The 14,274-nt window shown below is 40.0% G+C and overlaps 1 protein-coding gene and 1 pseudogene across 6 annotated transcripts in view; one reads left to right on the forward strand and one right to left on the reverse strand.

Annotated features, from left to right (window-relative positions):
- The window catches only part of SPIRE1 (spire type actin nucleation factor 1), a 103,440-nt gene that overhangs the window by 47,675 nt on the left and 41,491 nt on the right, over window positions 1-14,274 (reverse strand). For all 5 annotated transcript variants that reach the window (XM_084887313.1, XM_084887312.1, XM_084887314.1 and 2 more), the window contains exons 3-4: window positions 7,952-8,185; window positions 7,233-7,358 (exon numbers count right to left, since the gene is read on the reverse strand). In XM_084887313.1, the coding sequence (XP_084743439.1) occupies window positions 7,233-7,358; window positions 7,952-8,185 (360 nt within the window). The remainder of the gene's footprint in view (window positions 1-7,232; window positions 7,359-7,951; window positions 8,186-14,274) is intronic.
- LOC311624309 (small ribosomal subunit protein uS5-like) lies at window positions 10,134-11,018 on the forward strand (annotated as a pseudogene). The gene has a single exon. The product of its transcript is annotated as a small ribosomal subunit protein uS5-like (transcript).

Raw genomic sequence — 14,274 nt, forward strand, 5'->3', positions numbered from 1 at the left:
TCAGTCCACATACGACACTCTATCCACTGAGCCAAACCGGTTTTGGCAATAAAGGTTTTTTTTTTAAATGACCAGTGTTAATATAACTATTTTAAATATAAAATAAATGGAAAAACAGTTATTTACTTGGGGGGGGGGGGAGAAGGAGTTTCCTTTCAAAACAAAGATTCTTCTAAACAATGTTCTTCTCTGATACATCAAGTTGTTTTCTCTGATACATCAAGTAGTAAATATTGTAGAATGTGAAACAATGAATTTACTGGAAAATTGGGGTGGGGCAAACATACTAGATACTTTCAACACGGTGGCAATGATGACTAGATCATGTAGGAACATATTGGAATAAAATCAACTCACTTCCTAGTCTTAAAATCATTTTTAAGTGTTTGACATTTCTATGACATCTTGTCTTTTCCCATTTCAGATTTCCTTTTTAAAAAAATATATATTTTATTGATTTTTTTACAGAGAGGAAGAGAAAGGGATAGAGAGCTAGAAACATCGATGAAAGAGAATCATTGATCAGCTGCCTCTTGCACACTCCCTACTAGGGATGTGCCCACAACCAAGGTACATGCCCTTGACCAGAATCGAACCTGGGACCCTTCAGTCCGCAGCCTGACGCTCTATCCACTGAGCCAAACCGGTTTTGACCAGATTTCCTTTTATGTCATATCTAAACTTAACATGATACCTTTTCTCTTCGCATCCCATTGCTATTTATGTGTATGTGTGAGACAGAGAGACCAACACACACATATTCACTTGTGAACCCTATTCTCTCCGCAACTCCAAATTTCTTTTTTCTAATAAAGATATTTACATTTGAAACTGTCAAGCTACACTCTCCCTTCTCCAACCCACGTACTCACTAGCCACACTTGCTGGCAGGGTTTAGGGCTGTGGAGGGGCACTGGCAGTAGGGCACAGGCTGTCTCTTCTTTCATACAACCCGATGCACACTAATGGATTGCTTAGATAGTACCTCCATCTACACTTACATACAAGGATATCAAATTGCTTATGAGACACCATAATATGCATTTACTTTCAGAATATCAAATTGCTTTTGAGCCATAGTTAACATCATGAAAAGAGATTAGAATGAAAGGGAATTTGCTTTTTAAATAAATGATGAACTACAAAGCCTTGTGCTTTGTAAATCAGCCAGGTCTAGTAAATATAATTACCACTTTATAAAAACAACTATAACACTTGGAAATAGATTATGGGTTTTATTTTTTTTTTAAATGTCAATTGAGCATATGAGAAATTTAATATAATTAAATTACTTTTTCCTATCAAATGGAACAATATCATATTAAGATTTTTATCCTAATTTTATATACACAAGCACGCACACATACACAGTACTTCAAAACATCACGGATAATCAGGTAAGCTTGCTGAATTAGAGGTTATTACTTTTAAAGTTCCAATTGATGTATGCCAACTCACAGGTATAAAAAATTGTCTGATTCTTAAAATATGTAAAGTATTTGGAGGTCTTTAAAAGAATACCAAATTAACACAGAGTATGTTATTACCAGTGTGAATTCAGTACTCTTGAGGATAAAATGGCTAACATACATACATGAACTAACATGTATAAAAATATTCTGTAATTTTAAGAAAGTCACTTACATTGCAGAGAAAAAGGAAATCCATTTGGACCCCGAAAGACTTCATTCTTAAAACCTCAGTGTTGACGGGAAATTTATGCAGCACGAAAATCTCTTAATTGAATGGTACAGAATGTTCTTAAAGTGTCAGGATTTCCACATATTTTATAGCTTGCCTTCTCAAGGCTCATTATTAGATGAATTTTATGTGTAATTTTTTTTAAATGGCAAGAACACTCGAAGACCTCATCAATACCCCACAAAAGTTCTCATATTTCCCAGAAATACTTTGGCAAAAATGTATCTAATAGTCAGAAATACTTTCAAAACTGTCTTCTTTGAAACAGAAAAATATCTGGAAAAACACATAGTATGTAAATATTCAGCTTAGCAAACATTTGCAGGGTATTTCCTAGGTGCTCATACTGCATTAAGAGTCATTAATAGCTGAAACAGGTTTGGCTCAGTGGATAGAGCATCGGCCTGCAGTCTGAAAGGTTCTAGGTTTGATTCTGGTCAAGGGCATATACCTTGGTTGCAGGAACATCCCCAGTAGGAAATGTGCAGGAGGCAGATGATCGCTGTTTCTCTCTCCCCCTTCCTCTCTGTAAAAAATCAATAATATATATTAAATATATAATATATTTAATATATTAATATTAATATTATATTTAATATTCTATAATAATATAATGATATATATTAAAAGTCATTAATATAAAAATAATTTAAAATACAGTCATTTATTTCAAGAAGCATCTGGTTCACTTATGCAGAAAAAATTATAAGTACATAAGCAAATAACTACCATGGAGAATCAGAAGTGCAAGACTGAAGGATGTGTAAGATATAAATATCGTAGAGGACATAAAACTGCAAAGAAGTCATGAATATTTCACATGCAGCCCGGATGGCGTGGCTCAGTGGTTGAGTGTTGACCTATGAACCAGGAGGTCATGTTTCGATTCCAGGTCAGAGCATATGCATGGCTGTGGGCTCTATCCCCAGTGTGGGGTGTGCAGGAGGCAGACAATCAATTCTCTCTCATCATTGATGTTTCTATCTCTCTCCCTCTTTGAAATCAATAAAAATAAATTTAAAAAATATTTCAGCAATGGTATATGTACAAAGATAATAATTTAATAAAATAAAAATTAAAAAAATTAAAAAAAAATTTCATGTGGAGGTAAAATGTGAGCAGAATTTAAATGGATAAATAGGAGTCCACCAAGCAGACAAGGAAAGAAAGAATTTCCAGACAGAAAGAACAGAATGTGAAGGGTCACAAATACATGATGTATTCAGAAATATAAATAATTTTGATTGGATAACTTAAAATGCAAAGAAGATAGTGCTGAAAAGGAGAATAAAAACACAAGAACATGAAATGCCATGAAGGGCCTTGTGTAGAATACAACGGAGTTTTGATATAGGTGATGGGGAGTCACATTAAGGGGAGCAACATAGCTCTGATGAGTTGCCAGGTGTCTAGTGATCAGGGAGGATGAGACAAACTGAAAGTAAAAATCAAGCCTTTACTCACTTACTGCAACAGTGTGGTCAAGAGGCCGAAAAGGATGTTTTGTTCCCCTTGTTCCATTTCCCCCCTACAGAACAGCATTGAGCTAGGGTCAAGTGACATGAAATGTAGGTGGGGGAAATCTTCCGACTGCTGAGGAATTCTGGGAAAAGGCTCTGCCATTCAATGGACTTGAGGACCAGTGGGAGGGAAAGAGGGAAGGCTAAGAATGAAAAGTCTGAGTCAGAGGAAAGGAAAATGTCGCAACAAAGGGCCTCCAAGTGGAAGCGCCAGGCCAGGAATACAGGGTGCATTCGAACGTGGCTGGCCAAGTGGGATTTCCTGAGTCCTTGCAATCCCTGCAGAAAACCAGAATGCAGGAAACTGGCTGTGCACCGAGTCCCATGTGGGGAGGGCAGCTTCTCCCGTGAGGCCTGCCAAGGAAAGCCAGCACATGGTCGGACTGAAGGATCCGACCACACAGAGGTTTGGGCCTGGAGCTGGATTGCTCAGGTCAGCTCTTTCATCTCCGAGAATCACTCATCGACAATGTGGAAGATGGACTGGATGGAGAGGGTTCACAGAGATGACGAGACAAGCGGGAAGGCAGTGCAATAATCTAGGCTGGACATGGGGACCTGAACTGATAAAGTGACCGACGCTCATCCATGTAGGAAAGAACATGATTCCAGGAAGTGCGAGACTGGAAGAACATGGGGGCGGCAGGGGACTGGAAGACTAGGTCAGGTGCTGTGAGGGGAAGAGCTCAAAGGGCAGGGGGCAGCTATGAAGTGGCGTTTGAGAGCCCGTGACTTCCAAGGTGGAATGATTGCAGGCTATTTCAAGGACAATGGTGTATTCAGGTATGCAGAGTACTGAAATAGAGAAGTCAAGAATACAAAGCTATAGTTCCTTTTTATCAAAGAAATCACTCAAGGTGATGGCAGATGGCAGTGACAATGGGTTTAAGAATAACAGAAGTGGACCGCATGAGTTTTTTGTACAAGGATAAAGAGTAATTGTTTGGAAATAGTAGAGAGAGAGAGAATATTACTAACTCTCCTGAGTCCAGAGATATGAAGATGTGGAGGTAAGAGTAGCTTTTCAAGAGGGAATCAGAGATTAGCAAGTACTTATCTCTGGCCAGTGTGGCTCAAAGATTAGGGTCAGCCCATGTACCAAAGGATCAGGAGTTCTAATCAAGACAAAAAACAATTTTTAAAGCTCAAAGGAGTAGAAAAATACTTATTAATACTGTCTTTAAAGTCAGAAATACTTTCTAAGAATGTCTGTGATGCAAGGACTAAAAAAAAGCGGCCATTTAATTTACTCTAGTACTGCACTTCCACCCTAAAAACGAAGCTTACGTTTCTGGATTAAAGCAATTTCAATAATTACAATCTTAGAAAGTAATCTTTTCTGCCCTGGCTGGTTTGGCTCAGTGGATAGAGCATTGACCTGCAGACTGAAGGGTCCCAGGTTCAATTCGAGTCAAGGGCATATGCCTGGATTGTGGGCTTGGTCCCTAGTAGGAGGTATGCAGGAGGCAACTGATCAGTGATTCTCTCTCATCACTGATGTTTCTATCCCTCTCCCTTCCTCTCTGAAATCAATAAAAAATATATACATCTTTAAGTAATATTTTCTACTACTTACTAAAGCATAATTGAGGATGTGCTTTTAGATGTTTACTCTGAAGCTTTTAATCGAACCCTATATCCTCTGGTTCTGCCCAGGAGAAAAAGCGACTCTGGATCTATGTATCGTTACTCTTCACATGACATATACACTAAGTGGCCATATTATTATGATCTCTGAATGCATAATAATCTGGCCACTCAGTGTACATCCTATATAATAAAAGGATAATATGCAAAATGCAAATTGTCCCCTTGACCAGGAGTTTGACCAGCAGGCAGGCCAGCCAACCACCCATATCTCCCTTCCCGGGTCAAGCTGGCCGGACCCCACCCATGCATGAATTCATGCACCGGGCCTCATACATACACCCTCACACACACACACACACACACACACACACACAAACACACTGAGTGGCCAGATTATTATTCGTTCAGAGATCATAGTAATCTGGCCACTCAGTGTAGTTTACCCTTTTCACTCTATTGAAGACTTGCCTCTTGGGTCCAGTTCTACAAAATCCTAAAAAGAAATAGACATAGCTTCTCATTGGCCTAACATAAAAAGGCAGACTATAATCAGTAGCCTGGCTAGAATTGAAGAGGAATGCTTAGAGCTCTCATTCATACATATACAATGGATTTATTCAAGGTGATTTATTAAAGGTGACCTGGCTGAGACATTTGTCATTAACTAATTATAAGAGCTAATTGGTCTTATTTGACTAATATAGACGAGTTGTTTCCTTCCTCCCTTACATATCCTACATGCATACCTCCACAAACTGTGTCATCCTAAGTTCTAAACTAGCATTTCAGAACAATACCCACAACCTATCATTACTGAGCTGTTACTGTGTGTCAGATGCTATGTTACTTTACACAGAACTCATGAATCTCGATGACCTTCTGTGTAATGTAAAATATGGCAATTCACCTCGTAAATAAGTTAGAATACTTATTTTTGTACTCCAAGTACAATATTTTAACTCATAGACATATCCTATATAATAAAGAGGTAATATGCAAAATGACCATCACACCCTCGCTCAAGATGGCTGTCCCCATGTGGTCAAAGATGGCCACCACAAGATGGCTTGCAGGGGAGGGCAGTTAGGGGTGACCAGGTCAGCAGGGAAAGGCAGTTAGGGGTGACCAGGCCAGCAGGGGAGGACAGTTGCAGGGCACCAGGCCTGGAAGGGAGGGCAGTGAAGGGTGAACGCAGGCAGGGGAGGGCAGTTGGGGGGTGACCTGGCCAGTGGGGGAGGGCAGTTGGGGGCGACCGGGCCAGCAGGAGAGGGCAGTTGGGGGCAATCAGGCCGGCAGGGGAGCAGTTAGGCGTTGATCAGACTGGCAGAAGCGTGGTTAGGGGGTGATCAGGCTGGCAGGCAGAAGTGGTTAGGTGCAATCAGGCAGGCAGGCAGATGAGCGGTTGGAAGCCAGCAGTCCCAGATTGTGAGAGGGATGTCCAACTGCCGATTTAGGCCTGATCCCCGAAGAACATCCCCCAGATTGGAGAGGGTGCAGGCTGGGCTGAGGAATACCCTCCCCCCACCCCCCAGTGCATGAATTTCTAGTAAATAATAATAAAATAAATATGATTTTGGATAATATGAATAATTCACATCTCTTCCATTAAATAATCAAATCCACTATAAAAGAGTTAAAATATCAAAGGTGTAGCCTTCTTTGTAAGTCCTTATCCCTTCCTAAAAGATGTACTAACATGTTTTAAAGTGAACAAAAGAATGGCAGAAAGAGTGAAAAATCAAGTCATATGAGAAATTGATTAAATCAATTATTATTTATTTCCCATTTATAAGGATGCTTTATAAAACTCTTTTTTTTTTATAAAATTGGTTCACACACAGGACCATAGACATGGAAGCACAGAACAGACAGAGGGAGGATGGGAGGGAGGGCGGGAAGAGATTAATCAAAGAACTTATACACATATATGTATAGCCCAGGGTCACAGACAATAGGTAAAGGCCTGGGGTGTGGTGGGAGTCCAATAGAAGGAGGCAAAGGGAGGAAAATGGGGGACATCTATAATACACACAACAATAAAATAAATAGCCAAAACCGGTTTGGCTCAGTGGATAGAGCTTTGGCCTGTGGACTGAAGGGTCCCAGGTTTGATTCCGGTCAAGGGCATGTACATTGGTTGCGGGCACATCCCCAGTAGGGGGTGTGCAAGAGGCAGCTGATCAATGTTTCTCTCTCATCGATGTTTCTAACTATCTCTCTCCCTTCTTCTCTGTAAAAAATCAATGAAAATATATTTTTTAAAAATAAAATAAATAAATTCTGCCTACGTTGCTTCTTTCTTGAATGAATTTTAGCACTCATCAGGATGGTAATAAATACTTTAAATAATATGGTAGACAATGTTGAAAATTTACGTTTATCTTTCACAGTGCTAACAAATATGAAAGCAATAGTACTTACCTCCTTTGCACTTCTAATTTTACTCAGAAATGTATGCAGTTCCATTGTTTCTGCAAACAGCGCACGGCATACTGCCTGATAATGATTTGGTGCCTCTGATTCACTTGAGAGATGAGCAGCACATAACTACAGAAGAAGAAAATAGTGATGCTTGCTTATTATTTGTTTTTATTTTTATGTTTTGTACCTTAAAAAGAGACACACGTGGTATATTTGTATTTTCACATCAGACAGCAAAGCAATTCTGCAATTCCCACTAGGTCAAAGCTTAGCGCAGCACAAGACCATCAGTAAGTGGTCTACTAAACTAACAAATATCCAACAGCACCTTCGAGCTTACTAGAGTTAGTGTCTATTTGAAAATAGTAGAAAAACAGCAATAGATAGGTCAAAAAAACAAGTAAAATAATCAGTTGTGATAGTTCAGATTCAGAATCTTCCTATAAATAAATGGATCACAATTGTTGTTTATTCCGTTTCAAAAAGAAAAAAGGATAAGTCAATTAAAGACATATGATAAACTTCATCAATACCTAAAAGTGGTTTTAAAAGGCCATATTGAAGCTCTGAACAAATCACAGAATTGAGAGTATTTCAGATCCTTATTCATTTAACTTTTAGCTAAAAGTCTAAGAACTATTATCAAATACTGAATCATCAATTTTTTTAAGTGAAATAACTCTTGAAAGAAATCAGTACTATGTAAACTGCTGCTTTACCTTCATGACATCTCTATATGACCGGATAGCTGAAATTTTTCTCTTTTCTTCTTCTTCATCTTCCAGGCCTTCATCTGCAGCCTCATAACCCTCATCATTGCTACCATCTGCTTCGACCGTGTTGGCCATGTGATCGATGAGTTGCTCCAGGGGAGGACTTAATTCTCTTTCTTCATTCTCCTTCAAACCATAGTCCAGTGCTTTATAAATAATAATTCCCAAAGATTCAATAACCTAGAAACATTAAAAAAAAAAAAAAAAAGTGGTTAATGGAGGTAACTAAACATTTTTATAGAATCGTAAGGTCTTCAGCTGATTAGGAAGGCCCACACATATTAGGGAGGGCAATCTGCTTTGCTCAGTCTACCAATTTAAAGGTTAGTCTAGTTAAAAACCCCTTCTCTGCCCGCCCACAGTGGCTCAGTGGTTGAGCATTAACCTATAAACCAGGAGGTCACGGTTTGATTCCTGATCAGGACACATGGCCGGGTTGTGGGCTCAATCCCCAGTTGGGGGCATGCAGGAGGCAGCCAATCAATGACTCTCTCATCATTGATGCATCTCTCTCTCTCTCTCTCTCTCTCTCCATTCCTCTATGAAATCAATAATAAAAATTTTAAATATAAATAAATAAACTTCCCTATTAAAATACCAATGGCATACTTCATAGATCTAGAACAAATACTTCAAAAATTCATATGGAACACACACACAAAAAAATTCCCAAATAGCCACAGCAATCTTGAGGGGGGAAAAACAAAGTTGGAGGGATCACAATGACAGATATCAAGTTATACCACATAACTGTAGTTATACTATAAAGCTACTGTAATCAAAATAGCTTGGTACTGGCACAAGAACAGGCATATAGATTAAATGGAGCAGAACAGAGAACCCAAAAATAGATCCACACCATTATGGTCAATTAATATTTGACAAAGAAGGCAAGAACATACAATGGACTAAAGACAGTCTCTTCAACAACTGGTGCTGAAAAAATTGAATATCAACATGCAGAAAGATGAAACTAGACATCAATTTACACCATAGACAAAAATAAAGTCAAAATCTGTAAAAGATTTAAATGTAAGTTGTGAAACCATAAAAATCCTAGAAGAAAACTATAGATATCAAAACCTCAAACATCTCAGGTTGCACAATTTTCGCCAATACATCTGCTAGGGCAAGAGAAAGCAAAAAATAAACAAATGGACTACATCAAATTAAAAAGCTTCTGCACAGCAAAAGAAACCATCATCAAAATAAAAAAGGAACCCAATGTATGGGAAAACATTATTTGCCAATGATACATCTGATAAGGAGTTAATATCCAAAATATATAAAGAACTCATACATCTCAACAAAAGGAAAACAAACAATCCAATTTAAAAAATAGGCAAAGGACCGAAATAAACATTTCTTCAAAGCAGATATACAGAAGGCCAAGGGACATACAGAAAAAGTAAAAAAATGTTTTACTACAATATATAAAATGTACTACTTATAGTTAATAGCATATTCAGACATATTATTTATTGATATTAAAACAAACAAGTTACCAAAATATGAATATAACTATCACATAGAAGTTTTTATTTCTAAACCAAATCCTGCCTCTTTCAAACTAGTTCTTAAATTCTGATTCTGCACCAGAGGTTATGACTTTTGTGCTGGAAAATTACTGACTTCACTTTTCAGTTCACAATTGCTTTCCTTGTTTCACTCTTTTTTAAAAAACCTCCATGGACTTGCTCCAGTCTACTTCACAGACCTTATTTCTTTCCACTCCCTTTCTTACTTGTACAGTGCTGACCTACTAATTGTCCTTACAGGCAATCTAAATCTTGTAGAAGCACTTCTATTCAAAACGCTGCCAAAGCACACTGATTTTCCTAAGTCTTTTATTTTTTTAAACTTCAGTCTTTTGTTAACCTTTTAATTTAAAACTTCATCCCTGCTTCAATTTAAATTTTTCTGCTTTAGACGGGGTCAAAAAGTTTTCTTCTACTAATTGACCAGAGTCAAGGCACAAAAATCTCACTGGACTCAGTGTGGTCAAAGCCACATCTGTTTTGGTCACTGTTTTATTCCTGGCACCCAGCAAAGGATATGGATAGTTATTCATGTATATTATTAATATTTTGTTGAAAGAGTGAATAGTTCTTTTCCGACAAAACACCAAATGACGGTTGATGCCAGTGCTGCGGGAGGGCCCAGAGGCCCCAGGGGCCCCCAGAAGAGGAGGTTATGGCAATTTGGCAGTGGCATCTGGGGCCGGGTCATGGCCGGGGTTGGGGCTGGGGCCGAGGTAGTGGAGCTCGTGGAGGCAAGGCCGAGGACAAGGAGTGGATCCCTGTCACCAAGCCTGCTGCCTGGTCAAGGACATGAAGATAAATCCCTAGAGGAAATCTGTCTATTCTCCTTGCCCATCAAGGAATCTGAGATCACTGACTTTTTCTTGGGGGCATCACTCAAGGATCAGGTCTTGAAGATTATGCCTGTGCAAAAGCAGACTCGTGCTGGCCAGAGGACCCGGTTCAAAGCATTTGTCGCCATTGGGACTACAATGGACCTACTGGTCTGGGTGTTAAGTGCTCAAAGGAAGTAGCCACTGCATTCAGTGGAGCCATCATCCCGGCCCAGCTCTATTGTCCCTTTGCAGCGAGGCTACTGGGGAAACAAGCTCGGCAAGCCCCACACCTGTTCCTTGCGTGGTGACTGGCTGATGTGGCTCTGTCTGGTGCACCTAATCCCAGGTGACTGGCCGATGTGGCTCTGTCTGGTGCACCTAATCTCTGACTCGGCCCCTGTGCCTAAGAAGTTGCTGATGATAGCTGGTATTGAAGACTGCTATACCTCGGCCAGGGGCTGCACTGCCACCCTGGGCAACTTCGCCAAGGCCACCTTTGATGCCATCTCTGAGACCTACAGCTATCTCACCCCAGATCTCTGAAAAGAGACTCTGTTCACCAAGTCTCCCTATCAGGAATTCACTGACCATCTTGTAAAGACCCACACTAGAGTTTCTGTGCAGAGGACCCAAGCTCCAGCTGTGGCCACCACATAATTTTATGCAAGAAAAATAAAGTGAATTAAGCCTGCTTTAAAAAAAATGTGAATCAAAGAAATGCAGCTTAAAGTAGATTTTATAGTAATAGCTAACATCTATTGAGCTTATTTTCATGTGTAAGGGCCTGTGCTAAACATTTGTATGCATTATCTTATTTAATTCTCATCATAGTACTATTATGGAGGTACTACGCATATTATCCCCTCCCAATTCGAGAGATAAACAAGTTGAGATTAAAAAAATAATTAGGTAAACAATGGAGCCAGAACTCAAACCAGGTCCGCCTCAAAACCCGTGAACTTAACCAATGCACAGCTCTATTCACACAGAGTCAAAGGCAACACAGCTGCCTCCAGGAACAGAAAGTGAAGAAGGAAGACACTCGTGACCACAGACCACTCTAGTGGGGCACTGGGCGAGGAGGCCCAATGGCAACATGCCCCTCTGGGGTTTCAGCGGAGAAGGCAGGCCTACTCTCTCTACGACCTTTCTTCAAACAGGCACACGGGACAGAAAAGGCACAAAAATTTCCACAGTCCATAGAAAGTTTCTCTCGGCCCCAGGTGCTACTGGAATTGCTCTTATGTAAAACTAGCTCATTCTGAGGAGTTCACCTCATAATTTCTGAAGCAAAAGGCTTCTGTGCTAAACTGGAAAAAAGCAAACAAACAAGTACAACCTGAGAAGAGTCAGGGCAAGGACAGCCGCTAACAACCAGCTGCCAGTTCCTTCTGGTTCTACTCCAGTCACAGCCACCACCCTCCGCATTCACTTTTCCCAGGCAAAACAGGGAAGCAGGGACCAATGTTTTTAAGGATTAAATTATGTTTTGCAACACATGGAGTACTTTCATGTCACTACGATATAAGGTTATCAAAATATGAAATTTTCCATTGTCCTCATAGACATTTTATCTTCATAAAGCAAATCTGTATGAATAAGTAACAGAGATTTGCAATCTTTAAAAGCTTAAATACATAATAAATATACTTTGAGGACTAGTTGAGCTCTGAGGATATTTTAATCTTGCTTCTTTTGGCAGCATTTTTTTCTCTTTCAGTAACATGTAGCAACTGAAATGTCATTTTATTTTTTAAAATATATTTTTATTGATTTCAGAGAGGGAGGGAGAGGGAACGAGAGATAGAAACATCAACGATGAAAGAGAATCATTGATTGGCCGCCTCCTGTGCGCCCCACACTGGGATCAAGCCCAAGTCTGCAACCCGGGCATATGCCCTGACCGGGAATCGAACCAGTGACCTCTTGGTTCATGGGTGATGCTCAACCGCTGAGCCACACCCGGCTGGGCCTGAAATGCCATTTTAAAAGGCATATCTCATAACTTCTGAATGGGTTATGTTCCAAAGTTCCCTTTGATGAAGCCTGGAAATTATAAATTTTTTTTTCAATAAAAAAAGTTGTAAACTGTTCCTTAAACGGAAAGTACACTGCAAGTGCCACGCACCCGCTCTAACCCTTTGAGCCCCGAGCAGAGAGAACGGCAGCATCAGTGCTGTGCAGGTCCTAAGAACCAGCCGTGGCAAGTAGCAGAGAAAAGAAAGCACAAGGATTCCCAGAAAAAGCCCTTCTCAGCACAGGTGGGCAGGAGGGCTGCTGCTTCCTGGGCAGACGGGCCAGAGGGCCACCTTTCTGGAGTCCCGCCCTCCTATGTGCATATGTCACTGCTTGTAGTTGGTGAAATGAGTCATGCAACTCATGACTTCTTCAGCCTTAATATAAACTAACTAAGGAGTGCTTAGTCAAAATTATATCTACAAACAACACGTAACCATTTACTATCCCCTTTATTTTTACAGGTGAGAAAAGAGATTCTGCAGATCATTTGCCAAATGTCATAAAGCCAGTGATACAGCAGTGAACCAAACCGAAACAACCCCTGCCCTCCAAAGCTGACATTTTAGAAGAGAGACAATAAACAAGTTAACAAATAAATTACAGTATTATTAGATGGTGCTGCATGCTATGGAGGAAAAGAAATGCAGGGTGGTGGTAGCAGTAGCAATTTTAAATATAAAAGTCAGTTTAGACTTTACACCAAATAGTTACCATAGAAGCAACTGGGGAGATCTGGGGGAGATAAGAGATCAACCAAAGGACTTGTATACATGCATATAAGTACAACCAATGGACACAAAACTCTGGGGGGAGGGAGGGTATGTATGGGAGAGGGGGGCAATGGTAATAATTTAATAAAAAATTTAAAAAAACAAACATAGAAGCAACTGGAAGGAGGTGAGAGAGCAGTTCTGTGAATATCTGGGAAGATAGATTCAGGCAGAACAGCCGATGCAAAGATCCTGAGGAGGGAGCGTGCCTGGAATGTTCTGTCAATAGCAAGGTGACCAGTGTGTCTGAAGAAAAGTGAGTAAGAGAGAAAGTATGAAATGAGAAGTAATGAAGTGCCAGGTCATACAAAACTTCATTTTTCTTTTTTTAAGAAACTTTTATTTATTTATTTATTCATTCATTTTTACAGAGAGGAAGAGAGAGGGATAGAGAGTTAGAAACATCGATGAGAGAGAATCATCGATCAGCTGCCTCTTGCACACCCCGCACTAGGGATGTGCCCGCAACCAAGGCACATGCCCCTGACCGGAATCGAACCTGGGACCCCGCAGGCAGATGCTCTATCCACTGAGCCAAACCGGTTTCAGCACAAAACTTCATTGACTAATTGTTTGACTTTTATGCTAAAGGAAATGGGGCGCCACTGACAGTTATGAGTAGAGAAATGATATAATTTAAGACCAAAAATTACTGCTTCTGGCTCTTGACTGAAAATAGACGCCAGTGCAACAGGGCAGAAGGAAGGAGTGCTGGTGAGAAGTGGGCAGTGTTTGGTTATATTCGGGACGTAAAACAAAAAGCATTTGCCAATAGATTGATGGTTAAGTAATAGCCAAAGAAACTCCAAAGTTTCTGTCTTGATCAGGTTTGGAGGGAAGCCAGGAATTGCGTTTAGACAGATAAGTTTGAGATGCCCATTTGATATCTCAGAGGACAGGTAAACTGGCCGGCGATTTCAGAGGAGCAACGCAGTTTTCAGGTATCAAGTCGTCAGCACAGAGATGATATTTAAGACAATCAGGCCAGATGAGATCACTGTCCTAGATTCAAGAGCTTGAGTAAAGACAAAGAAATCACCAGGAATGTTCTTTTTCTGAGATAATGAAGAATTGTCAGCAATTTGAAATTACTCACTCAAGATTCATTAAAAGAGCTCTTTAAA

This window comes from Pipistrellus hanaki (genome assembly GCF_964339955.1).
Source record: "Pipistrellus hanaki genome assembly, chromosome: 6".
In the NCBI taxonomy this organism is placed as follows: Eukaryota; Metazoa; Chordata; class Mammalia; order Chiroptera; family Vespertilionidae; genus Pipistrellus; species Pipistrellus hanaki.